Below are 26,927 nucleotides of genomic sequence, written 5' to 3'. Positions count from 1 at the left end.
TAATATGTAAAAGCAGAATTTATTTTTAAATACTTTCCCACTTTACATGAGATTTTAGTTCCAAACAACATGCATCAACTTTTTTTAAAAACCCACACACAAACAATATTTATCATCCAAATACCCTTTAGAAGCTCAGAGGCTGACATACTAAAACCAAGAATTCCACTTGAAAAATATATGTATTTCTAAATTGTTTATAAGGAAATATATATGTTGCCGTTCCACTGACATGGAGCAAATGCTTGTACCTGAAATTGATTAAAATAATCATATTCAGACATAGGCTTGTCTGCAGAAACAATATATTGCACCTCTCCACATAACTGCTGATTTCATTATCATCTTTTTAGATACAAATCAGGTGATTTGAAAGGGCTTTTTTAATGTGTTTTGTTGTGTTCGGGTTTTTTAACAAGTAGGGAAAAAATTCACTCCTGAGTTAACAGAGAATAAGATGCAATAAAATGCCTACATTTTCCATCTCAGATGAGATTTGACAAAGTCATTCACTTCATTTCCAAAGGACATGCATTCGAGGCACAAGAGTGGAACAAAGGGAACCAGGTATGGCTACATGTGAATGTGCATAGATATATTTGTAAAGAAATATATCCATACACATGAAGAATTTTGGGAGAGGGACAGCAAGACATGTAACCGCCTGGAAGCAGAAAGGCTGGGTGAGGCAAGGCAATCCTAAGGGCAGGCTGGAGGAAATGTGACATTCCCTTCCCCCTGTGCATGCTGGGATGAGAGATCTGATCTCCAAATGTTTTGATGCAGGTGTGGATGATTGAGAGAGAACTGTCATTCACTGAGGACACCTGAACTTGTGTGCCTGGTGAGGGAAAGAATCAGAACAGAGTCCATTTTACTATTGCCAAGTGCAGCTTATTCAGCTCTCCAGAAATTCCAGAAATCCAATCTCCTGGGCTGCACTATTCCATCTTCTTGTTGGGATGGAAATGGGCCATTGGAAAAAACTGGCATCTGCCTCTGACAAACTGGTGGACAACTTGAACCCTTCCAGTCTTCAAATGGAGACATAAAAGTTGATGTCAGATTTCTCAACATTAACAGGAATAAAATAAAATCCTGGACAACTATAAGGAGGTCAGTATTTTGAGTTTCTTAAAACAATCATTTCCCTATGTTCTCCCAGAAACAGTGACAGAGTACAACATGTTTTATAAGCCCTCTCAAAATGAATCATCCACTTTCTTGGGACAGCATCAGAACACACCACACATAAAAAGAATGAAACAACTCCTTTGGTAATGCATTAAGACACACAACTTATCTGTGACCTGATTTCAAGGGCCTTTTCTTTTTTTTTTCCTATCTGTAGAAACACGAGCAGGCTCAACCTTTCTGCTCCTTCTGGCTGCCATCGATCCCCCACCACCGCAGGCGAGCGCTCCTCTCCTCTTCCAAGAGCAAAACCATGGCAGCATCTGCTTCTCATAAGCACCTCTGTGCGTGTGTGTGAGTGTGCGTGTAGGGCAGAGAGGCAGAGAAGGAAATCTGCTGAATTTAGCTCAAAACTTTGTCACAGGGAAGGGTGGGTTTGGTTTTTTCTTTCCTTTTCCATCCCTCAAATTGTAGAAGCAGGGCTACTGCTACACACTCAGGCTTCTCCTTTCTTACTTGTTAGCACAGGGGACAATTAGTGACTGAGGGGGAAAAGAAGAAAATTCTTTCACTTTTGAAGTTGACAGACTGGTGCATGGATGGCTACAGACAACAGCAGGGTTTTATTGGCACTTGTCACCCAGAGTTTGCAGAACTTTTTCTTTCCTTTTCCATCCCTTGAATTGTAGAAGCAGGGCTGCTGCTACACACTTGGGTTTTTCCTTTCTCACTTGTTAGCACAGGGGACAGTCAGTGACTTAGGGGAAAAAGAAGAATTTATTTCACTTTTTTTTTGGAGTTGACAGACTGGTGCATGGATGGCTACAGACAACAGCAGGTTTTTATTGGCACTTGTCACCCAGAGTTTGCAGAAGTTCCACCAGCTCAGTCTCAGGTTCAGCAGCAGAAACTCTGTGCAGAACAGCAGTCCTGGAGGGGAAGAGGCAACAGCTTCCCCACTTCTTCATCCCCACTAACCAACAACTCAGAGATACAATCCAGAAAGAAATTCCAGTGCAAACTGTGGGCCTGTTTTGCTCCTGTCCTGTTCTGCTTTGACATCTATAGGGAACCAGAGGAGGTTCCTCACTGTGTGAGCTTGTGAAGGGGAAGGCAGTGAGCAGACTGCTCTGGTTAGGCTTTAAACTATTTCAGGAAGTCAAACACACCTCAAAAAGAAATGCTGTCTTTTCTTTTGCATCCCCTGCCACCCAGAATCTCCATCCCTGAAGTTCAAAGAGGACACACTGTCTTCTTTAATTTCCACTTTTGCCAAGTCCAAGAGGAAAAAAAAAAAAGAAGAAAAAAAAGCTTAAGATTTTTTAAAGATTTTTTTCCTCCCAGTATTTCTAATACTATCAACATTCCTAAGTCAGAACTCTTTTTCTTGAGATATCCCCTGAACTGTACTGTCCTTGTAAGAAAGTGAACTGTGGCAGCTGGTACTCCATTCCCTCCCATACAGTCTTCCCACTGCATTATGAATTTATTGGCAAATTGAGGAGCTAGCTCCACCAGAGCAGCAATAATATAGAGAACTGTCATGAGAGTGAAATTTATTGAGAGAAAGAAATACTGATGGACTACAAAGATGAGGAAAAAAACCCCACCACATTTAATTCATCATCCCAACACAGAGACTACAACCTTATTACTTTGAAGCAATATTTAAGCATAGTCCATTCAGCATTTATACATTGTCTCAAACTTCAAATCAGCAAGGTAGAGATTAAAGGGTCTTGCCAAACTGTGATATAATCCTAATGCCCCCAGTGCCAGCATGTCAAGCCCTCTCCCTTGACAAGGGAGAATGCTCAACACCTCGTAGGATCAAGTTCAAACAGCCTGGAGGGAAGCAGCAGTGCAGGGAACCTCGGAGTGGCAGGCACTTCCCAACACCCCCCTCCCCTTTCACACACAGATCCATGTGGTTTCCACCTGACAAAACTACATTTACAATGCTCAGTGCCTTAAAATTAAACTCTTATCTCAGCCATGTGTTTGTATCTTGTTGGCCAGCATGTCTCTCAAACAGGGATGTCTGAGTGACATAAACATAACGCTTTGTAAGAGCCTTAGGAAATGAGGCTCTACACAGGGACCCTGGTGCACAGAGCAGAAGGGCAACATGTCCAAGGCACAGCCAGGACCCAACAAGGCAGGTGCTGACCCTGGGCCCCCCTCAGTCCCTCCTAAGCTGGAGTCCCCAAGGGCTGGGCACAGAGACTGAACCCATTGGGGCGCACGGCGCCCTCACCACCCTCACTCAGGATCGATGGCACCCACCTCGGCTCCCACCAAAGCCTTTATTACCCAGTCAGAGCCAAGGCCCAGGCCAGGGGGGTGCCCAAGCAGGGGGGCTGTGGCTCCACGTGGCCCCAGTGCATGCAGGCTCAGCTGGGTATGAAATGCAAGGCTGCAGTTGGGTCCTGTGAGCCCCACGGCACAGCCCAGCCCAGGCAAACACAGCCTGAAGGCAACAGGAGCTCTCCTTGTGCTCTCCTTGTTGTGACAACCTTTTGTTTCCACAAGCCACACACTTTTATAAACCTGGATTTTTATTTTTTTTGTTCATTTTCCCTGAATATTGATGTTGTAAGTGACCACCTTGAAATGGCTTAGCTGAAAGTCCTGCCTGTAAGATTTTACTGATATTTATGAGCCCCATAACCCACAGAGAACTGTGCTGAACAGTTTCAGTGGATCATAGATGAGGCCCATATTCGTGTCTGATTTAAGAGTATTTGGTCCATTTTGAAAGAATGGATGGGTGGGAAATGCAGTTGCTGTAACCTCAAGCTTTGCTCTATGCTAAAGGTGTTTGCAAGCTTCTGACAGCACAGCACAAAGGCACCTGCAGAAGCAAGAAAAACAGAACCACTTTTACTACAATCTACCACCAGGAAAAAATATTTGGCTGAAACTTCAGGTGAGAATTATACTTGCTTAAGCTAGAACAAAAAGGACAAAAGCATCAGAATCTAGTAATGTGGAAACAAAGGAGTTTAGCTCTTTAAAAAGAAAAGAAAGATAGACATTTGAGGTAACAAACAAAAAAAAAACCAAAATGCACAAACACATCACAGACATCTAAAAATAGCATTTTATACATTTTTGCCAGTGCTTCTCTGAGAGCAAGTTCTTTAAACAGAACTTAACAATTTTACAATTTTTTTTAAAAAAATATGTCATCCTAAAATAGCCCATCGATCCTTACCCAAACTTTCTGTATTTCTACAAAAATAGATGCACAAAGAGCTACAAAATACTGTATTCCTGAAAGAAGGCGCACTGTAGTCAAGGGAGAGTCTTTTTTTCCTGACTATTGAGACTGTTCATAAAAATATCAAGCTGAACAAAACGAAACACTGTTAAAGGAGCAGAAAGGAGTTAGGTTGCCCAGCTGCAGCAGGCTCAGATGAGGAAAGAAAGAAAAGTTAGGTTTCTGGTTTTTTTCCAACTCTGTGGGACCCATAAACAGCCTTACAAATAAAAGGCTCAATAGCAAAACCAGAACAGTTGGCTCTTCATCTTCATGTGTGTCCTTTGCTCCACGCAGAAGGAGTCAACCACTGCTGTATCACCCACCCAGCTCTGCTGACTCCAGCTCTAGCTGGTCTGAATTTCTCTGCACCTCAGAACCAAGCAGTTTCCTTGCTCTTGTCCTGATGCTGTAGACCTATATTTCAGAAAAGAAAAAGAAAATAATTAATATCAATAAATATTAGATTAATAAATCAGATGGTTTCTTCTTCCCCAAGCAACTAAAGAAAAACAAGTTTTGAATTAAAAAAAAAAAAAAAAAACAAAAAAAAAAACAAACCCCACCAAATGACAATTTAACAGTTTAAAGGACTTGTTAGCAACAGGGTTACTGCTCCAAGCCTTTTGGTTTATGAGGGGTAAAATTAAACCATATTGAAATTTCATTCTGGCTCAAGCATTTCAGAAATGGTGATAAAATTCCTGCATGCGCTTCCTTGGCTTGGGCTCATGTGGAACATGGCATGGAGTGAAGAAACCCCCCCTAAAGGTCTGCATCAATTATCCAGTCGGCAGCAGAGCAGAATTTCCAGGCAGGGTCCAGCCACAGACACCATCTCCTCTAGAAAATGCTGGGACACTTCAGGATTTCACAGTTTCTGTGGTATTTCACCTCGCAGAGGAGAGAGGGAAAATGTTCCTGCAGCAGGCAAAAAAATCCCAAATAATTTCACCTACAGAGTGCAAGATTTCCAGCCAAGAATGGCTAGTGCTTCCACATGGGAAAAATTAATGGTTTTCAGCTTGCATTTGTTATGAGTTCCTCTAACATTTTCCTTTGTAAAAAAGTGAGGACTATGTAATAAATGTGGTGCTATGCTGTGGCTCTAGCATTATAGACTTGGAACCTGCACTATAATCTGGGATTTCTCTGCTCCAGAGGGATCCAATCTCTGTTCACACCTAAGAGGGCATAAACCCCAAATGCAGACAACAGAAGGGCAGGTGCAGATTAAATGTCTCAAAGAAGATGCACTCTTGCTCATTTATAGGGAAAGTAAAGGACAGAGATGCAGGCACATATTTTCAGAGGTAGAAAGGCACTCAAGTCTCAATGATTTAAAACCGGTCCTTTGATGTTTTGAGGGGAGTAAATCACATTCCATGAAATGAAGGTACATTTCCCACTACAAGTCATCATTCTTGCTATGCAATGTACCCAGGCACCTGACTTGCTAAGAATTTTGGGTTAATTTCACCACTAATGTAAATAGGTGCTCTGTGATGTTGTAACCACCAGAGCTCCGTGTTCATGTGATGTTTAACCACGTGCTAGGCATGGATCTCATTTCCAAAATCCAATCACACACTGAATATGAAGGAAGACCCATAAGTTTTCTGAAAACTTACAGGCAGGCATGGAGGGTTCAGATCTGACAACTACCTCCTTGCTTTAAGATTATAAGCAATTAAATACTTAACGATGATCAACATTTCAGAGCTGAGCTGCACAGCAATTAGCACTCACATAAAAGATGAGAGCATATGGCTCTATCCTTGTGAGGATTCCCAAGCAGGGTAGAAACACTTGTGTGTCCAGCAGAGAAGAAAAAGGGAAAGCAGAGCCCACAGTTGTGGTGCCCAAACCTTGTTTAGTGCTTTCTGCTCCATTTTGTGTGCACTTGTACCTGTTTCTTCAGATTGGAAAAATTGGATATCCTTCAGCTAGAGCATGCCTATAAAAACATGTTCAGGGGCTCTTTATTCAATGAAGATGTCTCCTTGCTGCTTAAGAGCTGTTTGTTTCCCTGGCAGCATCATACACAGCCATAATGAACTGCTGCTCCCTTCAAAGCTCCCTCAAAGCTAGTGATGACAATTTGGGGCTATTTTTCTCTTGCTACTTACAATTTTTTTAAACAAAGATGGCCCCCACCAAAAAAAAGGAAAAACAAACAAAAAAGTTAGACAGCAGAAAACTTTCAGAGCATAAAGAAGCCATTTAAGTTCACCAGTGGGCCACTAAAGGACACCAGAGGCCATGGAAGCCTCTAAGAAGAGGAACAGGTTATATGGCTCCCAGCAGCTTAAAAAAAATGACACACACACGTGTTTAAGAGATCTTCCACCTGACAACAGCAAGTGGTACAAAGGGAATGCCTAGCTGAACAGGCAGGTATCTTTGCAAGGCACAAAGAGCTGTAACAAGGAGATTTAAGGTATAGCTACAGACTCTAAAAAGCAAGAGAAAACAATCCAAAAAAACAAAGTTGTCCTATTTACAGAACTGAATGTGGAACACGTTCCATGCCTTCTCCTCACTATATTCCCATCTCCTTCAAGGCAAGGCCATCTGCAGTCCTAACACAGAATCCAAGGCTGGCTGCTCACCCAGAGCTCCCACCTGCAGTGCTTTCCCTTCAGCAAGGAAATCCTCACTTGCACTGCATGACCCAGCACTGCCACTCCAGCAAAATCCCCTTCCCTGGACCACCGACATTAGAGCTAATTGTTCACAAACATTATGCAGGTTCTGTGGGAACATCTAGGCAAATTTAATGAGTTGTGACAAACTTGTGGGATGTGTGTGAACACAGACAAATGTGCAGAGGGGATTGGACAGGCCCCTCAAACTCCAAATTCAACATATGCCACTGACAGGCATTTCCAAAGTGGGATTTTCCACAGTAAACCAGGACTAAAGGATGCTGATTAATTCACCTAAATTTGAAGTTATTCACCGCAGTGTGCGTAACTTTCTAGTATGAAGAACACACACCTCAATTTTAATAGATTTACAGCCATCACTCATGCCAAAGTCTTGCTCTGCTTTTAGTGTGCTGAGGCTGCAGGGAGCCTCCTCCAGCACATGTGTCCCACAGCAGGACAGGATATCCCTGGCAAGGCAAGATGCTCTGCTCTCCTCCTGCGGACTGCCTGCAGCACGGCCAAACCCCAGTGGTCACCTGGGGTGCAGGACACCTCCCACCTGCTCCTGAGAGAAGCACTGATGGCTACAACCACCAGCAGCACTGAGAGACAGGAATTTCCCTCCCCAGCCCCTGGTCTGAAGTGCTGGATGTGGCTTTGGCACAAGCAGGAAGCTTTAGTGGTGACACTGCATTACAGCTGCAGCCCTGAGCCACAGGCAGAGCTGGGGACAGCCCAGCCTTGCTTTGCTTCACACCAGCAGGACAAGGAACTGAGGTATAAATCCAAACAATCTCTGCTTATTCCAACATGTTTATATCAATGCTTGACATGAAATGTACTCTTTTATTGAGCACTGTAGCTTGTGCACTTTGGAAAGACACTACACACCAGCAGACACAGACCTAGCAGGTTTTAACAGCTCTTGATGCAGACCAGCACTTTCTTTAATTGCACTTGGACTGACACAGAAGCTTCCCAAAGGGTTAATTTGCAGCCTACAACGTGAGGATTAAGCCACATTTAACGGCAATCAGGTAGCTAAATACTCCTTCATCCCCTAAAACGGGACCATATAAGTTCAAACAGATGTGCCAGACAGATCAATAGTTTGTCAGCTCTGTGCTGATGTCCCACACAATGTGTTCTGAGCCATAAATTCCCAAACTACACCGGGCATGCAGTGGGAACCTCCTCCTAACCTCTGGAGTGATTTGGCATCATCCATTCTTGAGATGGATTATTTGGCTTGGCAGGGCAGAGATGCAACAATGTAGCTGGAAGAGGGTAAGATTACAGCCAGCCTGCCCCGATCCCAACACCATCATTCCACATAATTCAGCATGAGGAATTCTGCAGATGTTCCTACAATCCATGTGACAGTAGCACAAGAAATGTGGCCCGTGGTAAGAAGAGGGAGAATCAGTCTGTGAGTGAAGGACTCCAAAAGGCAATGTCCAGGTACAGACCAAATGAACTTTTTTGACATAAATCACCTGAAGCTCATGGAATCTGACATATTGACAGCTCCACAGGTTATTTTCTGCAGGGATATATGAGCAAACACTTTCAGAACTGACATGTTCTTGCCACTATGTCCTTATCCTCCTCTGGAGAAAGCACTTTATGTCACTAAAAGCCAATTCACTCTTCCAGGCTCTTGAGTTTGTAGCCTCTCGCTTGAGATTGCTCTTTGACATTGGAGTTGAATGTAATGAAATGCTGTGTGATGTGGAGATTTATCCAGTATAATCCGCTTTCCCTCAAGTGCACATGAAGCAAGTGCTGGATGTGACTCCATGTGGCACTCGAGCAACCCCTCCTCTCCCCACACTTTCCCTGGGATGACTCTGCTGGATGTGCACACAAAACCCTGAGGCAATTAAGCTCCCTCTTCTCTCCATGCCTCCAGTGCCTGTAACCAAAGCACTTGTCTCAACTGCACAAGCTAAAGGCAGGGCTGAAAGGGGAGCTCAGCCTTCCTGCCCTTCCCAGCAAAGGGTGAAAAGCATGGGAAAGATGAGTGTGCAGGGCAAGTGAGCAAGTAATTGCAATGTCACAGGTTTCCACTACCTGCTGTGTACCAATGCTTGCACCCTTGTTTCCAAAACTGGGGCTGCCTAACAGGGTTTTGCTGCTGTGTTTCAGTGTTGTGGCCCTTTTGAACAACTAGTTCAAACTAGTGAGACAATGGTCTGCTGAGATTCTCTGTTTCTTCAAACCAGTCACACATCTCCCCTTTTTCTTTTCCCCCACAGGAACTCAGACTAAAACCCACACAACCAAGCACAGGTCAGAAGTGAACAGCTCAGATCCTTCCCACTGTCTCCCACACTGAGGAACCAAGTGACATGCAAGGCACTGCCAAATCAGCATCCTGACAAAATCAGCACCCAACTGTACCCCTCCACAGGGATTCTCACAAGGAGCAGGCAGCACCAAGCCAAAGCTGTGTCTGCTCTCTAAGGCAGTGCTAGGACCCAGTCCTTTTTGAGGTATTTGCTCTTAAAAAACAACTCCCAGTCTAGGCTGGACTTGTACCTAAGCCAGGCAGAGGCTTCTCCTCACTAACAATTCCTCACACAGTTCTCTGTTCCACCCCCAAAAGGTGAAGCCAAACACCAGGGCCCTGCAGGTGGGGCTGGGTCCAGGAGGGCTTGTCCCTTACACCAGTGACAGTGACACTGCTCATTCTTCAAAGAAAGAGGCTCACTCCCCTTATGGGGTTTCTCACAAAGGAAAAGCTCAAGATCCCAGCCTGGTTAGTTTATCATTCTGTACCCAAAAGCATAAAATATAATTGTTGTTGTTTTGCTTGTTTAGCTAGACATGTTATTTATATATAAATTGTTAAGAATACTGATAAGCTTTTTCTTAGTTTTATTGACATCAACACAGCAAGTGTTGTAGTATTTAGATGAGATTACTGGTTACAAGTTGCTTTAAAGGGAAGAGAGATTTGAATTAGGTTCATAGTATTTAATTTTTAAGAAACAGCCCTTTTTCTGCATCCATTATTTGCTCTCCTGCCCACTAATCAGTCAGGCAAAGAAGTGCTTCTCACACACTGAACTAGTCAGAGAGAGCTATCAAAAATGGAGACAGATACTTTAAGGAAAAGGGAACTAAGATACAAACCTAGTGTTTCTTTAATCAGATAACATACTGTCTTTAAGAAGTACTGATCTGCAAGGATTGCTGCTGGTGAGATAAATATCAAATGGAAAAAAGGAGCCCTCAGTGGGGGCCATGAGCTCCAGGATGGATGCACTGGGAACTGTCAGTCACCTGATGGCCAGAAACTTCAAACCCTGAGGGCTGCCAGACTGCTTCAGATGCTGAGGAGAGAGACTGCCACTCAAAGCTCACAGACACAGATGGAGTTCATGCTCTGCACTTCAGACTACATATTCTGCAGTAAAAAGGATTTAATTCACACACCTCTGCCTACACCCTAGAGAAAGATGTTTAGATTGATGGAAAGCTCAGCTCAATCAGCACCTCTGTTCTCCATGTAACAACTGGAAGGAAACACCGAGATGTTCCACCTCAAGATGCAGTCCTCATGCACTGCAAGTTGTTAGTTCATTGGAGCTAAATACTGGTAGATGCACATATGAACCAGCTGAACAAACTGAGAACTTCCTCATGGAAGCATAACTAACATTTTCCAACAATATTTAAATAGAAAGGAACAAAAAAAAAAAATTGTGAATTGTTCCACAACTCATCTAGCTTGAATGGGACCAAGGTCTCTCAGCAGAAGGCAGGGAGAGCTGCCCTGACAGCAATTACAGGAGGGATTCCCACATGTGTGGGAATCATTTGGACACATTTTTGTTTAGTGCTTTCTCCTCCATTTCACATGCACTTGTCCCTGTTTCTACAGACTGGAAAAACTGGGATATCCCTCAGCTAGAGCACGCCTATAAAAACATGTTCAGAGGCTCTTTAATCAATGAAGATGTCTCCTTGTTGAGAACCAGCCCTGCTTCAGCTGCAGGGAGTTCATGTCTGCTCAAACAAGTCACAGACCATGACAACAACAACAACAAAAATTACAAAAAAATTAAAAAAAAATACAGAACCCAAGCCATCTTACCTGTATCAAACCCAAAGCTGGGCACGATGTCCACGGTTCCGTGGAAGGCTCCGGCCCAGGCTGAGGTAGCGCCGGCGGCGGCAGCGGCGGGCTCGGCCTTGGCGCCGTCGGGCTGGGCCGCGGGGATCCTGGCGGCGGCGGCGCGCACCGAGGGCACCAGCAGCGAGCCGTAGCGCGGCTCCCGGTGCTGGGGATGGTGGTGAGGATGGTGATGGTGGTGGTGGTGCACGTGGGCATGGTGAGGGTGGTGGCGGTGCACGTACACGTCGTGCATGTGTGCGTACGAGGGGCTCACCTGAGACGCTAAGGGGTAGGGCCAGGCCTCGGCGGCGGCCGGGGCAGGGGCTGGGGCAGTTTGGTGCAGGCCGTGTCCCGGCCAGCTGCCGGGCTCTGCTGCTGCTGCTGCTGCTGCTGGGAAGGTGCCTGGTGCAGTCACGGGGAAATCGGGGTGCACGCCGCTCAAGCAGGGGGGAGGAGGAGGCTGGTAAGAGCTGGTCCAGAAGGAGGTGGGGAATCCGCTCCTTTGGCTTGAAATCGTGGAGCTCTCTGGTGGGGAGAAAAGAAGGGAAGCGTGACTGAAGCTGAACGACACACCACAGAATAAAAACCCCACAATGAACAACACATCCCAGAAATCAAAACCCCACAACCATTTGCCGCTCTCTGAAGTTTGGCTGAACTCAAGCTTCCTTAGTAAATACAGAATCACTGGACATTTGAGATAGAAAATCTTAAAAAAATCAGAGGACGACCCTTCCTATCTCAAATGTCCAGTGATTCTGTATTTACTTAGGAAGGGTCGTCGCTCTGATTTTTTTAAGATTTTCTAAGTAAATACAGAATCACTGGACATTTGAGATAGGAAGGTTTGTCGCTCTGATTTTTTAAGGTTTTCTAAGTAAATACAGAATCACTGGACATTTGAGGTAGGAAGGTTTGTCGCTCTGATTTTTTTAAGGTTTTCTAAGTAAATACAGAATCACTGGACATTTGAGATAGGAAGGTTTGTCGCTCTGATTTTTTTAAGGTTTTCTAAGTAAATACAGAATCACTGGACATTTGAGGTAGGAAGGTTTGTCGCTCTGATTTTTTTAAGATTTTCTAAGCCTTCCGATGTTTACGTTCTTGTAATGAACTTTCTCACATGCTTCACGGAAATAACTTGTTGTTTTGCATTCTTTTATGGAGGAGGAGAAATTCGATGGACTGTTGGTTTGTCCAGTGTCATTGGAGAGGTGGCACTGTCACCCTCCAATCCACTGTCACTTTTGGAGATCTATAAATGTTGGAGTCAGAAAACAAACATCCCTTTTCCTTCACCTTGAGAGCAGAGGTGTGTATGCTCGTGTTGTTTCATTTCCTATAGTGACAAAGATTGTCTAGTCCAATTCCCCTGCTCAAGTGGAGCAGTTGTCTAGGACCATGTCGAGTCAGATTTTTTTTTTTGCAGCCTTTCAAAAAAAAAAATCCCCAAAAGCAACAACCAGCCTAAAAAATCCAACAAAACAAAAAGTTTTCTTGTATTCAGATGGAATTTCCTGTTTTCTAATCTCGGCCTGTTGCCTCCTGTTCTGTCAGCAAGCATTGCTGAAGGGAGCCTGGCTCCCCCCATCTTCATTCCCTCCCATCAGGTTTTCACATACATAAGATTCCCCCCTCAAGAAGATTTTTCTTCTTCAGGCTGTAGAGTCAGAGACCTCTGAGGATCTTGGTACAGAAATTGTGAGCAGATGCTAACTCCTGCCCAGACTAGAGCACATCATTTGGAAAGGCAGCTGCTGTGGCTGCAAATGCTGCAGAGGAAAGAGAACCAGCTCACACTGCAGAACAGGAAACATTTGGCTAAAAAATACCTGATTTTCTCAAACTAATTGCATGCTTTGATGGGATAAAGGTCATATCTAACACAGCTTATGTTATTCCTTCATAGAATATATCATGATGCCCTCTACCCAATAGGATCCTACAAGCAGAACCATCTATGTAGCTCAGAAAGGTTTTTGTCAGAACTAAAAGACTTGCTGCTTCTTACAGCTAGGGCTCAGACTATATTTAAATGGATTCCAATACCTCTACATTATGAAATCACATTCTAAAAATTCCTCTTTTGAAGGAGCAGTTAGTGTTTTTGATGTGTAGCAAAGTATTGGCTTCTCCATTCTCACAATCCTCTTGCCAGCTCATGCTAGAAAGTACTGCTTCATGCAATATTTCTCAACTCCAATAGGATTTTTTTTTAGTGAAAGATGGAAACATAAAAATACAGAACTTCACCTCTGATGAAAGAACAGTCATAAAAACAGCCTATGGAGAAATAAAGCCAGGGAAGTTTAGCATTTGATGAGGCGAGGAATCCTCTGTTCCTCGTAACTTTTGTAAGAGTTTTTTTTTTAAATCACCTTTTGTTTTGCTTTGTTTAATAAGCAGCTGGAATGAGACTTGGGTGAAGACACCATTGAGAATGAACAGATTCTTCAAACACTCCTGCCTCTGAACTTTGCTTATACAAAAATATTTTGGAAGTAAAAAACTTGAAAGCGTTTTCTGACTGCATCACTAGGACACTCGTGTCTCTGTTTGAAAATCCATTAAAATCATAGAAATTTTTCCACACATCAGTTGGCTTTGATTTAGGCAGTTTTTTGAGTCTGATTAACTTCCGATATTGGAAACAAACTTTGCAAACATACCACAGACAAACGTTGTGGATGCTTCGTGCCAAAATGCTTCAGAGGCTGCAAACTTATCTGGCAAGCTGCACTCCATGGGTTTCTTCAAAAGGCTGGGCTGCTTTTAGCAATGTATTTTTATTGCAATTCATGCTTGAAGACTACAGAGAGCTTCAAGCATATTACAGAAGCCTCAGCACTCCTCCAAAATTGGTATTGTTCCTTGTTTGTAAACCATTCCTTGTAAAAAGGGATTACACTGAGATGGAGAGTATGTATGGATTGTGCTGTTGGCAGCAGGGCTGATACAAAAAAAAAAAGCAAACTTCATGTCCAGTCTGTTGTTTTCCACACTACTTAACAGAAGAGCATAGCCTGACAATGCTCTGCCAGTATTCTGGAAAATTAACCTCTGTAATTGAGTTTTTGAAAACTATCTGGCTGTTATCTGCATGGAAAAGCCCTAAATCCAAAGCCCTGCACTTCAAAAAAGCACAGAAAACCACAAAGTATCTGCAGGACAGCTTTAGTAACAGGAGAGAGCACTTTAAACCACAGAATCTGCCAACGTGAATTCATCCCAGATTGCATAACAGCTTGGCTTCACCAGTCATGCAGGAGGTCCAGGCCACAGCAAACAGGTTTGGTCACCTCCATTTTTCAAACCTGTGCATGTTTCACAAAGCCATCACTGCTGCCTGACACTGCCAGGGGCCAGCACCCCCTGGCACCACTGAGTGTGGCCATTCCCACTGGGAAAGGTCAGTCCTGCCACTGGACACAAAGCCTCAGCCCATGTCACATAAAGGCTCAGCTCATGTCACACAGACATGCAGGAAAATTTCATCCGCCCCGAGTGCCCAGGGATACCTGGCCTCTATGGAACATGGAGAAACAGCCATGTCCACACTGCTCTTGAGAAAGAAAAAAATAAAAATTCAAAAATCTCTCTGCTTTCCATGGCCTTTCAGGAGTCATTTAACAACTACTGCAGTCAAATACTGCAAACAAATACTGCATTTAACAGATACTACAGTCACCACTATTTCCTACCCCAAATACAGGGAAGCAGGGACAAGGCAGCATCCCAAGGACCACAAAGCTGTGGCTGATGCAAATGTTCACGGTGGCCAACCCAAATGTTCACAGCACACACTGAAAACACAGCAGAAGTACACACACTGGAAAGGAGACAACACATGGAGCTTTCTGTAGCACAACATCAGCTCTCACTTAAGGCAAGAGGAAAGAAAGTAAGATAGAAAAACAACCCAACGCTTTCAGCAAGGAAAAGCATGTTGATAAAAATACCATTAAAGTAATATTAGTGTCAAGGTATCATTAGCACCAGCACAAGAATTCAGGCAGCTACACCTAAAATTCAATATTCACATTACTCAAGCCTGTCATATAGAATTGTATTTTATAAAAAATCAGTTTTCAAAATAATTTTAGCCCAACCTGATCAACATGCAAATGATAAAAAATTCCTCTTTTCAGAACAACAGGTTCTGTTTTTATATATAAGCAAAATCCCTCCTCAAAACAACCAAAAACCCCCCTGCAATATCACCTTAAGGATAAAATCAGAGTTTGCATTTTTATCAGAACACCTTAAAAATAAATAAGAAAACAAAAAAATATGAAAAAAAGTCAAAAACATTGCTAATCCCTCCTTTCTTATAGATAAAGGAGAAAATGCAGCAAGCTGGGGAGCCAGCTCACACACTTTCCACTGAAACCTGCATCTCCCAAAACAGCTATTGCAAAATGAAATACTTTCTAGCTTATCTCTGAGTAAGAAATTGACAGCAATTCTGACTACCCATGAAGGTTATTTATGGAAGAACCTCAAGCTAATGGCAATTTAACTTCTTTAGGTAACAGGACACAAGCTCACATTCATGTGCTGGAACTGAGCATCTCTGATATTGTGCATAAACCAGAAGACCAAGCTGACAGTGTTGCTCCTTCCATCTTGCTTTCAAGCAGGAATATTTCAGAAACCCATTTGGGGCTGACAAAAGCTCCTGTCAGCTTCTCTCCTCTGGAGCAGCAAATGCTGTCAGCTCCAGCAGCCTCCCCAGGGACCTCCATGCCCCTCCAGCAGGTGCAGGGATGGCACAGGGCTATCTCCTTACTCTATTCCCAGAAGATGTTCAGGACATGCTGACCTCCATTCCCCACTGAGGGCATGGGGCACACGGGGTCAGGGGGCAGCCTGGCTGGAGAATCCTCACACCAGGCCACTCAGAGCCCTCTGGGGATGGCTGTGAAGCCACAGAGGGGGACAGGGAAAAACAACAGGGTACGTCTGAGGCCAAAGGGACAACACACGACTGCACCCACGGAACATCCCCAGGCTCGCTGAAGAGGGCTTGCTGTGGGCATGGGGTCTCTGGGGACTGCCTTGATCCTGTTGCTAAAACATTTATAGCCTGTCTGGGCCATTTATAAACGCTCCAGTCTCCTTTTTAGTAAGTATAGGTTCAATCCTGCTCTCAGTCGAGTCAACGGAAAATTTCCCATTAACGTTAATGGTCCCAGCTCAAGCCATAAATTCCTCCAGCTCCCCAGCCACTTGTGCTGACCTTTGCTTAAACTTCCTCGGATTTGTCATCATCCTTCTGGAAAGCAAGTTCTTCTGTGCTATTTTTCTCTTCACAGTTGTTTCCAAATATCCCATCTCTCTTAAATACCTGTGGCTATCATCAGTGCAGTCTCACCTCCACATCACTCATTAGGAACACCACTGCTCCTGCTCAGATCCCACCAGTACCTCTCTCATCAACCCAGTGTAAGGCCATTGCTCACCATTACTCATTCGCTTAGGCTGCACCCCTCTGCCAGTCCACGTAAGGATGTGATCAGAAACAATGCAGCTGTGAGGATTTTAAAAAACACCCAGACTGGCACATACAACAAAATGGAAACAGCATCTTATTGCCACGCTTTTTCCAATTTGGAAGTCTTGTCTGTAAGGGCTACCTAGTTGTCTCTGGCAAGTTCTGCTTCTTGTCACACCAATATATATAAAGTATTTAAGCATTTACGTGCATAACAAGAGGACAGCGTGGTTACTCACTGTGTTAGGACAGCGAGTAAATGCCTCACAGAACCTACCACATTTCTGCTCCCTGCGTGGAGGCAGAGTAATGTCATGGCCATTTTACACCCAGCAAGCCATAACATCATCTGTACCTCTCCCACAAGCAGGCTGCAAAGGAAAACACCACATGGCTGCAGCCACAGGAGCCAGGGCTTGCCCCCCAGCCCACTCCATCCCGTGCTGCCTCCTCCCCGCCTGGAAAGCAGCCGTGGACAAATCCTGATCACCTGGCAAAGCCACTCGAGAAGGCTGCATAGGTTTCCTTCACATCCAAGGCCAGCACCCCAAACAGCTTTGCTCTTGCCTCACAGGCCAAGTTTCACACTTGGAGCTAAAAAAAATAAAGCCTCCAACCTTGCAGCAGACGTTTGTGAAGCCCTCTCCCTCCCAGCCCCTGGCAAAGACAGGATATGGCAGGAGCTGGAGATGCCTGCTCCTTTCATGCCTTTGGCTGCTTTCTCCCCTTTAACACCTCAGATCACTCAACCCAAGAAGCTCTTCCACTTCCAGAGAGCAGTAGAATTTCAGCTGCAATGCAAGGTGTGTTACTGCAATGCAGCCCGAGTAAGCCACGCCACAGAGAGCGAGTTGCTGCCCCTCTTACCTCTCCACAGAGGATTCAGCCCTGCCTTGCTCTTGGAAAGGGCAGTCTCTGAATTGAAGCTACTGGCTTGGCTCAAAGCTCGGGAGAAGTGTTCATCCACCACTGCACCAATGTCCCCCTGGAAGTAAGTGAACAGCACACAGCGAGAGCTCAGGTACTCCATCTCGGCAGGCTGGTCTTTCTCATCCTCCTCTTGCTTGCTGGGAAGGCTCACTTCCAGAGACTCCTGCATCTTGTTGTACACAGCTAACTTCTTCTGGGATTAGAAACAAGATAAACAAGAGATGCATCAGTGATGGCATTCAGCAGAAGCTCAACTTATAGTTTCCTTAACAAAAAATAACTGAATACACAGATTACTCATTTTGTAAATAAATTTGGACTACCTGGATACTTCACACTCTCATTTCACAAAGAAGAGAATACCAGCACCCACTTAAGAGTCGCTATTCATCTCACACAGATGGACCTGCTTCTCAGGCACGTTTCACAGCCACAATTTATCAGCACCAGCTTTCACTCAATACTTTCAAAAGAAAGCAGACAGGCTCTAACAATTCCCTCCTGATTCCCACCTGGGGAGGATATTCCATCAGTAAAGGCTGCAGAGGTCAAGCCCAGCCCCGCGGAAGAGTGGCCAGATACACAGCATGTGCATTTCACACATCCAGCTGGGCAAGCACCAGGTTTCTCTGGGCACACTCCTCCAGCTGAGCCCTCTGGGTTCCCCACACTTACTGCTGAAGCTGTAAAGGTGGGAGAGTTTCCTGCTGCCTGAGAAATTTTCTACTGTATCACCAAAATCCACAAAATGCATAAATTTTCACTCACTGACGACAGAATTTTTATCACAGGAAGTTATAGCTTGGGGTGGTGACTGGGGGCTGGGCTGGTCAAGGGTTTGAGAACTTGGTTTCTTGGTTGGTATGGGGTGGTTTGTTGTTGTTGTGAGGTTGGGGTGGAAAGGGTTTCTTTCCTTTATTCTTTTTTTTTTTTTTAACACCCACTTTTGGGAAAAGGGAAAAAAAAATTCAAGTCATAAAAAATTCAACATGCGATCTGGGGGAAGAGGGGGATTGACAAGTCCGCAAACACATGCAGAAAAATCCACCCCAAACCAAAAACACAGAGAAGCATATAAAAAAACTAAAACCCTCACAAGCCATCTGTGAATGGCTATTTCAGAATATTCTCCCTCTCTCTCTCAAATCAAACCTAAATGTCAAAATAAATGTGTGTGAAGATCCATTTTGCATAGAACATATTTTTCAGATGTTCCACTTTACAACTGTTTTCACAGGGAAAAAACCTCTCCCCTCAACAGTCAAGCTGCAGGAATCATAGCTTTTAGCTAGCCAGCCATTTCCACAGCTGACTTTACACACAAGCACTTTCAGGAACCCAAAAACAACTACAGTCCATATGCAGAAGTATTTCATAGCATTCCTACAGAATTACAGTTTGACTTATCTTTAATGGCTTGCTTGGCAACACTCTAGCGCCATCAGAATCTCTTTAAGTTTATGGCTTTTTTACCCTTTTTCTGAAATAGTTGTGTAGAAAAAGTCGAACAGCTACACACTCTATAAAGTTTCATTTTTACAATAAATGTGCTTGTACAATTTAGAAATAATTGAAAGTAATTTTCTGACTTTGTGTACCATCAGTACATTTAAATTCAGTACTTTCTAAAATCATACAATCTGACACAAATTCTCTCACTGCAGTACAAAATAAATGCTCCGGGGCAAAGTCTTAATTATGAATGGTTATTTTAAAAAATAACTGTAAGAAAGAGCTATTGACAAGTGGAATTAAAACCTACTATACTTAAAGCTCAAGGCAGCTTAAGCAACGTATCGGACATTCCAATGGGTTAACTGATAAATGTGAAGCAGCTCAGTGATACCACTAATTCAGATGCTGTTGCACAAACTGCAGTGAGGGACACATGAAATTTCATTTCAGCTGGGGACACCCAGGCAATAGCCTGGATTTCCAGTAAATCTGTGCTTCACAAAGCAAAGTTATACTGTGGCTCAGTTTAGCACAATATTACTTAGACTTTTGGGAGAACCGTTGGGATTCACTTATAAAAGTAAATAAAATAAACAAAAATACAGAAACGGCAAAATAAAGCAGTCTCTAGTAAAACTAGAACTGCTAAAATGAAACAGTCTGAGGCTGTAAACATATTTTTGAAAAAGCAGAATTTGGGGTAACCTATGCTTTTTCTGGAAGTGCTTCGTGCCTTCTGTAAACAAACAAACATCTCAGGAAAGTTCTCCTAATATTTGTTACCCAAATGCTTACTAGGACATCACTCAAATTGAACTTCATGGTATTGCCTGAGTAATCATAGACCCCTGAGACCTCAGTAAGACAAAAACAGTTCTAGCAACACTGCACATACAGGAGACACGTGCACTGGAAACCTGCAACGCATCCACCTCGGCGACTTGGCCATTCCTGAAACTGCACCACAACTCAGATCCTCTTAAAAATGCAGGGCAAGTGGCTGGGGAGGGTAATTTTCTCATTCTTGGTTTCTCTTAGGCTTTTTTTCCTAAGTATAGACAAAGTATGAGAGAGATCCTCTAGAGAAATCTCGACATGCCAGACCCCGAACAGAGGCAGCAGAGGTTCAGAGCTGACTCCCATCCCTACAGGTGCTGGCACTGATGCTGCAGCTATGCAGATGCAGACACAAGCACGCAATTACAGACAGACACACACCGCTAACACAGCCCCTGGCTTGACTTGGTGATCAGGAAGGAAGTCTTCCAATGTTCCTATACAGGGACTGGAGCTCAGGAAATTAAAACTTATCTCCAGAGTGGCTTCTCTGCGCAGGAATGTTCCCCCTTCCACAGCTTAAGAATCTAATTCGTTTTCCATTTCAACTCTCTTCCCTCCCCTCCAGTCCACGGACAGTCTTTACAAGATGCTCTGAGCACTTGCTCCTTTCAAAACCACCAAATCTGACCTTTTTAATGTAAAAAAAAAAAATTCTAATGCACTAAAAAAAAAGATAGGACTGATGGAGAAGAACAAGGCCTTATGTGAGGATTATGTACAGCGCAAAGTTGTGGTTTGCAGCAAAGGATGAGAGTTCTAAATTAAAAGATTTTTCAAAACAGCAAGCCTGTAATCAGACACAGATCTAATTAATTTGCATTTCAGGAAGAAATTATCAGCCTGTAATTGCAAAACTCTTTAAGTGAGACACTACAGTGAGAGCAAGTTATTCAACAAGTTTTCCTTCTATGCAATGTAAATACATTCTTTACACTGTATACATCGTTTGACAATGTGAGGGGTTTTTTTTTCCCCCCAACTCACCTAAAATACTCTGTTTGCATATAAATTCCCTAATTTTTGTTCTGACCTTAAGAATAACCGCCTGGCAGTATTTTTGACTGCAGTTTTGTGAGTGGAAAACTATGCAAGACCATCAGCTGCGAAACGAATTTGTCCCACAATCATGGGGTGTGAGGGAACAAAAACAAAAAAACCCACAAACACCGGGGTAGGTTTATGGTCACTAACCTCAGCTAGCCCAGTTTAACTTGTCCTTTTTCATTTGAACAGTTCTAGCATATATTTTAGCAGCCAATTCCATATGTAAGTTGTTTACAAAGTGTTTCTGACCAAACACAGTGTTATCTCTGGTCAAGGTTCAGTACTTTAATATATTCATGAAATACACCTCTCCCTTACACTAGAGACTGATATTAAACAGCCTCTGAAAAACAAAACAAACATCCAAAATCTTCTCTTGCCCAAGACATGGGATACAGTATTTAAATTCAGAATACAGAATTTAAGTGGAAAACAGGGAAATCCAGTGTCTATATCCCTTAGATAACAGACCCTAGTTCATGGCTGAAACAGCACGATCTCTGGATAAATTGAGCTGTACAGCCCAGGCTGAATTCAGCTTCAACCAACGTTACATTATTTTTATTTCATATATTCACAAACAAGCAATTCCAAAGAAAATTTAAAACTTTCACTTCAAATCGTACAACAAAAGGAAACTGAAGGCCAACACCATACCACTGTTGATATGGGAATATTAAAAAGGAAGTTTATTCTAAACAATCATAATCCTGTCTTTCTGAACTAGAAAACAAGAAAAAATTAGAAAGAAAAAACAAGAAAACATTTTGTCCAAAATCTCACACAAAATCCTTGCCTTGAAGATTTCTGTTATTTTCTGACATACTCTACCCAGAACCAAGCAAAACTGTTCTCATGCAGCGAAATGTTGGCCACATTAAAGCCTGTGGCAAAAGTCCAAGTGACTTCAAGGGTCCCGGGTCTCACCCAGAGTGTCTGGTAAAAATGTCAGAACATTCCTCTTTGCAAATCCAAAAAAATTCACTTCCAGCACAAACCAGTTAGTAGCCAGCAAAGCAACAACATAAAAACAACCATACTTTGAGAGCAGAGAAGGTTTTTACTTCAGCCAAGTTTGAATCAAAAATTCAGGCCAGCTCTTACTTTTCACATAAACTGGTTGCCTTTTCCTACAATTTATTATCTCCATACATGCCACCATACAGCATATGGTCCTTTATGCTCCCAAGCATGGAAGTCTGGTGTGCCTGTGGCCACCTGTTACAGATTTTCCATTATGAGAAAAAGAACAGGAACCAAAAATAAAGAACAACTACGCTGAGGAAACACTATATGACCCTACCCTGAGAAAAAGGCTGTCATTTGACATAAGCTTCTGAGAAGGAATTCCAGCAACAAACTCGAGGCAAATCCTCAGACAGCCCTCCATTTGTGGAGCTGTCTGCCAAGCAGGCTCCTCCTGATAACACAGAAAGTATTCAAGGAAGGAGACAATTCCAAGCAATCAGGGCACTGAATGCTGGGCCTGAAAGATGTGTTTGTGGCACTGCCCTAAAAACATGAAACAGTAACTTCTACCCACATAAATGAGCAAGGTGAGAGCTTGTTTTCAGCTGAGCCACTGGATTTGTAGAGGCAGAGAGCCTGGAGGTCTTGCTGTGCTCTGCTGATGGAGGGAGGTGATGAAAAAATAATGAATTTATACACCTTTTGCTGTACATGTAAACAGAGATGTACCCTAAATCTAATTTTATGTAGCTAGAGGAAGATCAAGTAGAATTTGGTCCCAGTCAGAATGATAGAGTAAAGCAAGCCAAATCAGTGATGTCTCGTGGGATTGAACCAAACAAAACCAACCAACAAAACCTCACACACAGGGCAGGACCTAACCCAGGTCTGACACCCTGTGAATGTGAGAGGAGATGAGTTATATAGGTTACACAGCTTCCAGAGAAATTAGTAGAGCAAACAGCAAAGGAACAGCCCTGAGAAAGAATCTGAACTGCAAAACTTGGATGTGAAGCCATGCTCTGCTGTTACCTGCCATTAGACACTGCAGACATAAGCAGCAGCATAAGCAGTATAACAAGCCCATCCTCAAAAGCTGGGGACACATGGTGCAAAGAATTTCACTGAAAAAACAAGTTACAGTATATGAATTGGGGTTTAGCCACAGCCAGCTGACACAGCATCAAATGTGACCTGTCCTTGTCTGCAACTCTGTCAGTTTGGAAGGAAGAGCCCAGTTAGTGACCTAAATTGCTAATGAAGACAAGGCCTTATCTGGACAAAGCCTGTCTACAGCACTGCCAGCAGAAAGTCTGACTCGAGCATATCACAACTCCTTATGCAAGGCTGGATTTACCAAGGACAGCTTTGGCTTAGATGCTGGCTTGCCTCTACATACCATGGAGAAATTCCAAAACTACCACTTACTGTAAGTTCCCCTTCCAAAGGCGGTGTGTTAGTGAGCCTGGCTGAGCCCTACCTGAGCCTCAGCCCTGCAGCCTGCTGTGCCCAGCCTGCTGGGACAGGACAGGCCATCCCTGTGTGCCGGGAACACGATGGGATTCTGCTCCAATTACGTGTTCCCGCAGCCTCTCCGAATCCCGTTACACCCATCCCTCACCCAACAGGAAAGCCAAAGCTCACTGTTCCAGCTGCACAGCCCCTCAGCAGCGTGGACAGCAAAGAGCATTTTAATGGTGCCACTCGGCAGGGTTTCACCCTGACGCCTGCACACTCCCCACCAGACACAGCAACACGTTCGTGTCCTAACACCGGCACACGCTCGCTCCGTCTTTTGGCAAAGGAGCACGGAAATCCCGAGTTATCTGTAAAATCAGGGCCACACCCCATTTCCATCAGCTCATTCTGGCACCATATGAGCATGTGTATATCCGTGTTTCGCTTACTTCCCTCCAGCAAGCACCCTGGACTTGAGCAATCTCAAAGATCTAAGGTGCTAAGCCTCCGCTCCCATTAACATTCAAGAGGAATTCAGGCTTCAGTCCACTAAGAGCTTTAAAAAAAGAAAAACAAAAAACCCCATCTAAATCAATTTGCCAGTAAGTCCTTTCCTGGCTAAGGATGGGTGAAAGCTACGTTTCCAGAAATTCTGCCTTTCTGTGCAAGGCAAAAATCAATCCCGTGCTGATTTTAAGGGCGGAAAAAACACAGACACAGAAATACAGGAATAACTCTAGTGTGGGGAAACTAAAAAGGCACGATGGACCACCCCCTAAAGTTACAACACTTCTGCACAACCCAGGTGCACGCTAGTTCATCATTTAAAAGCAGTCTGAGACTTTCCATTAAAAATAAAAAAGGAGACAAGCATTAGAACCCACTTTGTCCTGCTGCAGGCACTTCCCCTGACCCAAGGAAACACGATGGGTTTGGCTCTCCAGAGAGATCCCAGAGCCCAGACACTTGAGCTCCACAGCTGAAGAGCTGCTTTGGTCTTTAAAGCTCACAAAACTGATGTCCAAGGCACAACCAATTACACATTTGAGATGGCTTTACTACAAATACCTGCAGTGGAGATGCACAGGCTTTAGTCAGAGTGACACACATACACCTCCTTGCCATGAGAAGAAAAGGAAAGCCAACAGCAGCAGAGCATGGAAGAGCCTTGTCTCTCAGAAAACAAACTGAAAGACACCAGAGTAGTACAATACCACTGAGAAATGCCTTGGTGGAGTCCTCGGATATTTTGAGGGTGAGCTCCGTTTTATCATCTCCAATGCAGAGACTTATTTTTAAGGTATCCCACTAATCCATCTTCCCTCACTGTTATTTTTAAACCACAGATTTAATTCCAGCAAAGAGGAACATTCTTTACAACGGTCATCATCCTCACAAAGAGTGCAAGAGCGTTCTACATGTTGAACACATGTGTAAGAACCAAAAACCTGGCAACAGATTCTTCATCTTTTTTTGTTACGTTCTCTACCAGTTGATTAAGCATCTCTGACAGGACAATTCTGAAGGAACAGAGACTTGCAAAATGTCATTATTCGTTACCTAAACAATAAATTTTGATGCTTGAGGAGTTCACGGTATGTTTTCTTTTTGTTTTTAATTTAGAAAACTTTGGATTCAGAAAAAATACACAAACCACTCTAAAGTTAGCAGCTGTTAGAAGCAGAGGGTGCAACACTTTCTTCAGCAACAACAGCTTGGCTTTTCAGTCTGGCATCCGAGCAGCTTGTGAAGACCCTTCAGCTCCAAGTGTGTCAAGAAAACCAGTGCAACCAGGATTCATAAATTAAATTGTCAATAACATCTAGGATAGCCATGTTTAGAAAGCTTTTAGATGGAAATGTGATATATGGCCAGCTCAGGACCTGCACTGGCTTATCAGAGCTATCTACGTTTCTTGCCTTGCTTATCTACCTCCTCTTAAACAGCATAACCCCCAAGAACTCAGCCTGTTTAAAATAAAATTTCAAGAAACTTCAGTGATCATTAGGGTGCCCCTAGAACATTTCATACATGGCTCTGCTTTTGGAGGAAGAAATTTCATACCTCTGCTTAAAAATAAAAAGCACAGCACTTGAACGTGACACGGTCATTTAAGAGATTTCCCCATACTAAGTGTTCTACAGTTCTGGAAGAGAAATACAGACATCCACTTTCAGAGTTAAATGTCAGGAAGTTCAGCAGAGTTTCAATTGCCTTGTTCTACTGCTAGGTCTGTCAGTCAGAGAATCAGGCTATTCGTTTTTATCTATTCATTTTCCTTCCAAAGCACACAGGCTGTGAACTGGACCTCCAGATACCCAAATACAAACTTCCTAAGTAAAATCACTGCACAGATGGAAGATTTGCAAGCTCTGACCAAGATTAGAGAAGAAATAATAGCAAAGGCACTCTTCAAGAAGCAGAACTCACAAGTTTTCCAGAGCTCGAGCTTAGAGTGAACATGAGCAACCTGGACAAGTTCACTGGGGTATCATTTTTGCAAACGGGCTCCGTCTCCCAACAAAAAAGAAAAAAAATCAGCAACAGACGATTGGAATTTTAATGTTTTAGCCCATACTCGTGTCTCCCAGGCAAGTTGATACTAGGGGTCACTTCCCATGTACGGAGAAAACAATCTTCATGGATAATAATGATAAAACCTTATGGAATGCAGCAACAACCAAAAAATGTATTCTCAGATGACTACATTAGGGCCAAGTCAATATTAGTCCCACTTCACCCACGCACTGCATAGTCTAAAAATGCTGTCAGCCCGATAAGAATTTCCTGATTCACTTAAAAAAAAAAGAAAAAAAAGAAAAAAAAAGAAAAAATACAACATCTGATCACCAAATTCAGCTGGTGGAAACTCAACGCAGACGATCCTTCAGGGGATGCGCGGCGGTGCGGTGCGGTCCGCGGGGAGCAGCGCGGGTTCCGCCGGTGTGCGCGCCCGCGGACCGCGCCGGGCCGGGCCGGGCTAAAGCGCCGCTCCGCGCCCGCAAACGCGGCGAGAAGGGAGACCCAGCAAGGAAGGCGGACAGAAGTAGAGAGGAGTAAGGAAATAACTTTTCCCTCCTGCCCCACGCCAGCTGAGCGAGCCAACATCCATCTGCCAGATGCAAGAATTTGGACGGGGAAATGCCTTTTTCTGGTTAGGAAAGCTCTTACCAGGCTCCGCTGCTCCGGGGCACCCTCAGCAGCTCCCCGCATCTCCAAATCAGGCCGGGGGCTGCGGAGCGCATCGCGGGCTGGCCGGAGCGGAGGTCTCCGCCCAGGGCAGCCAGCGATGCGCCATGCACCCGCTGAGGGAGGGCCTCCCCAAAAAACCCCGCACCTCCCAGCCCTGCCCTCCCCGCCGCTCACCTGCGCGGGCGCGGCCAGATAGCGGGGCGCCCCGCACGCCGCCGCGCCGGGCTGCTGCATGGCCACGTCCGAGCAGCTCATGGCCGCGGCCGCCCCGCGCCACCGCCGTCTCCCCCTTCCTCTTCTTCCTCCTTCTTCTGCTGCCGCTGCTCCCGCTCCCCGGCGCGGGGCGGCCGCGGTCGGGCGCCGCGCAGCCCCGGC

General features: G+C 44.2%; 1 protein-coding gene across 2 annotated transcripts; it reads right to left on the bottom strand.

Moving 5' to 3' along the window:
- On the bottom strand, nucleotides 1-26,927 carry VGLL3 (vestigial like family member 3). 2 transcript variants are annotated; one of them, XM_059466279.1, is made up of 4 exons: nucleotides 26,727-26,927; nucleotides 17,532-17,787; nucleotides 11,150-11,695; nucleotides 1-4,813 (listed from the first exon to the last, which is right to left on the bottom strand). In XM_059466279.1, exons 1-4 carry the CDS (start codon nucleotides 26,805-26,807, stop codon nucleotides 4,770-4,772), a joined length of 927 nt encoding a protein of 308 aa, XP_059322262.1. In that variant the 5' UTR covers nucleotides 26,808-26,927; the 3' UTR covers nucleotides 1-4,769. The 2 variants fall into 2 exon arrangements, with proteins under 2 accessions (XP_059322262.1, XP_059322263.1); XM_059466280.1 differs by having other exon boundaries at nucleotides 17,532-17,784; nucleotides 26,727-26,848.

Source organism: Ammospiza nelsoni, chromosome 2, assembly GCF_027579445.1.
Source record: "Ammospiza nelsoni isolate bAmmNel1 chromosome 2, bAmmNel1.pri, whole genome shotgun sequence".
Lineage (NCBI taxonomy): Eukaryota > Metazoa > Chordata > Aves > Passeriformes > Passerellidae > Ammospiza > Ammospiza nelsoni.
This window is presented reverse-complemented; position numbering and strand designations above follow the sequence as displayed.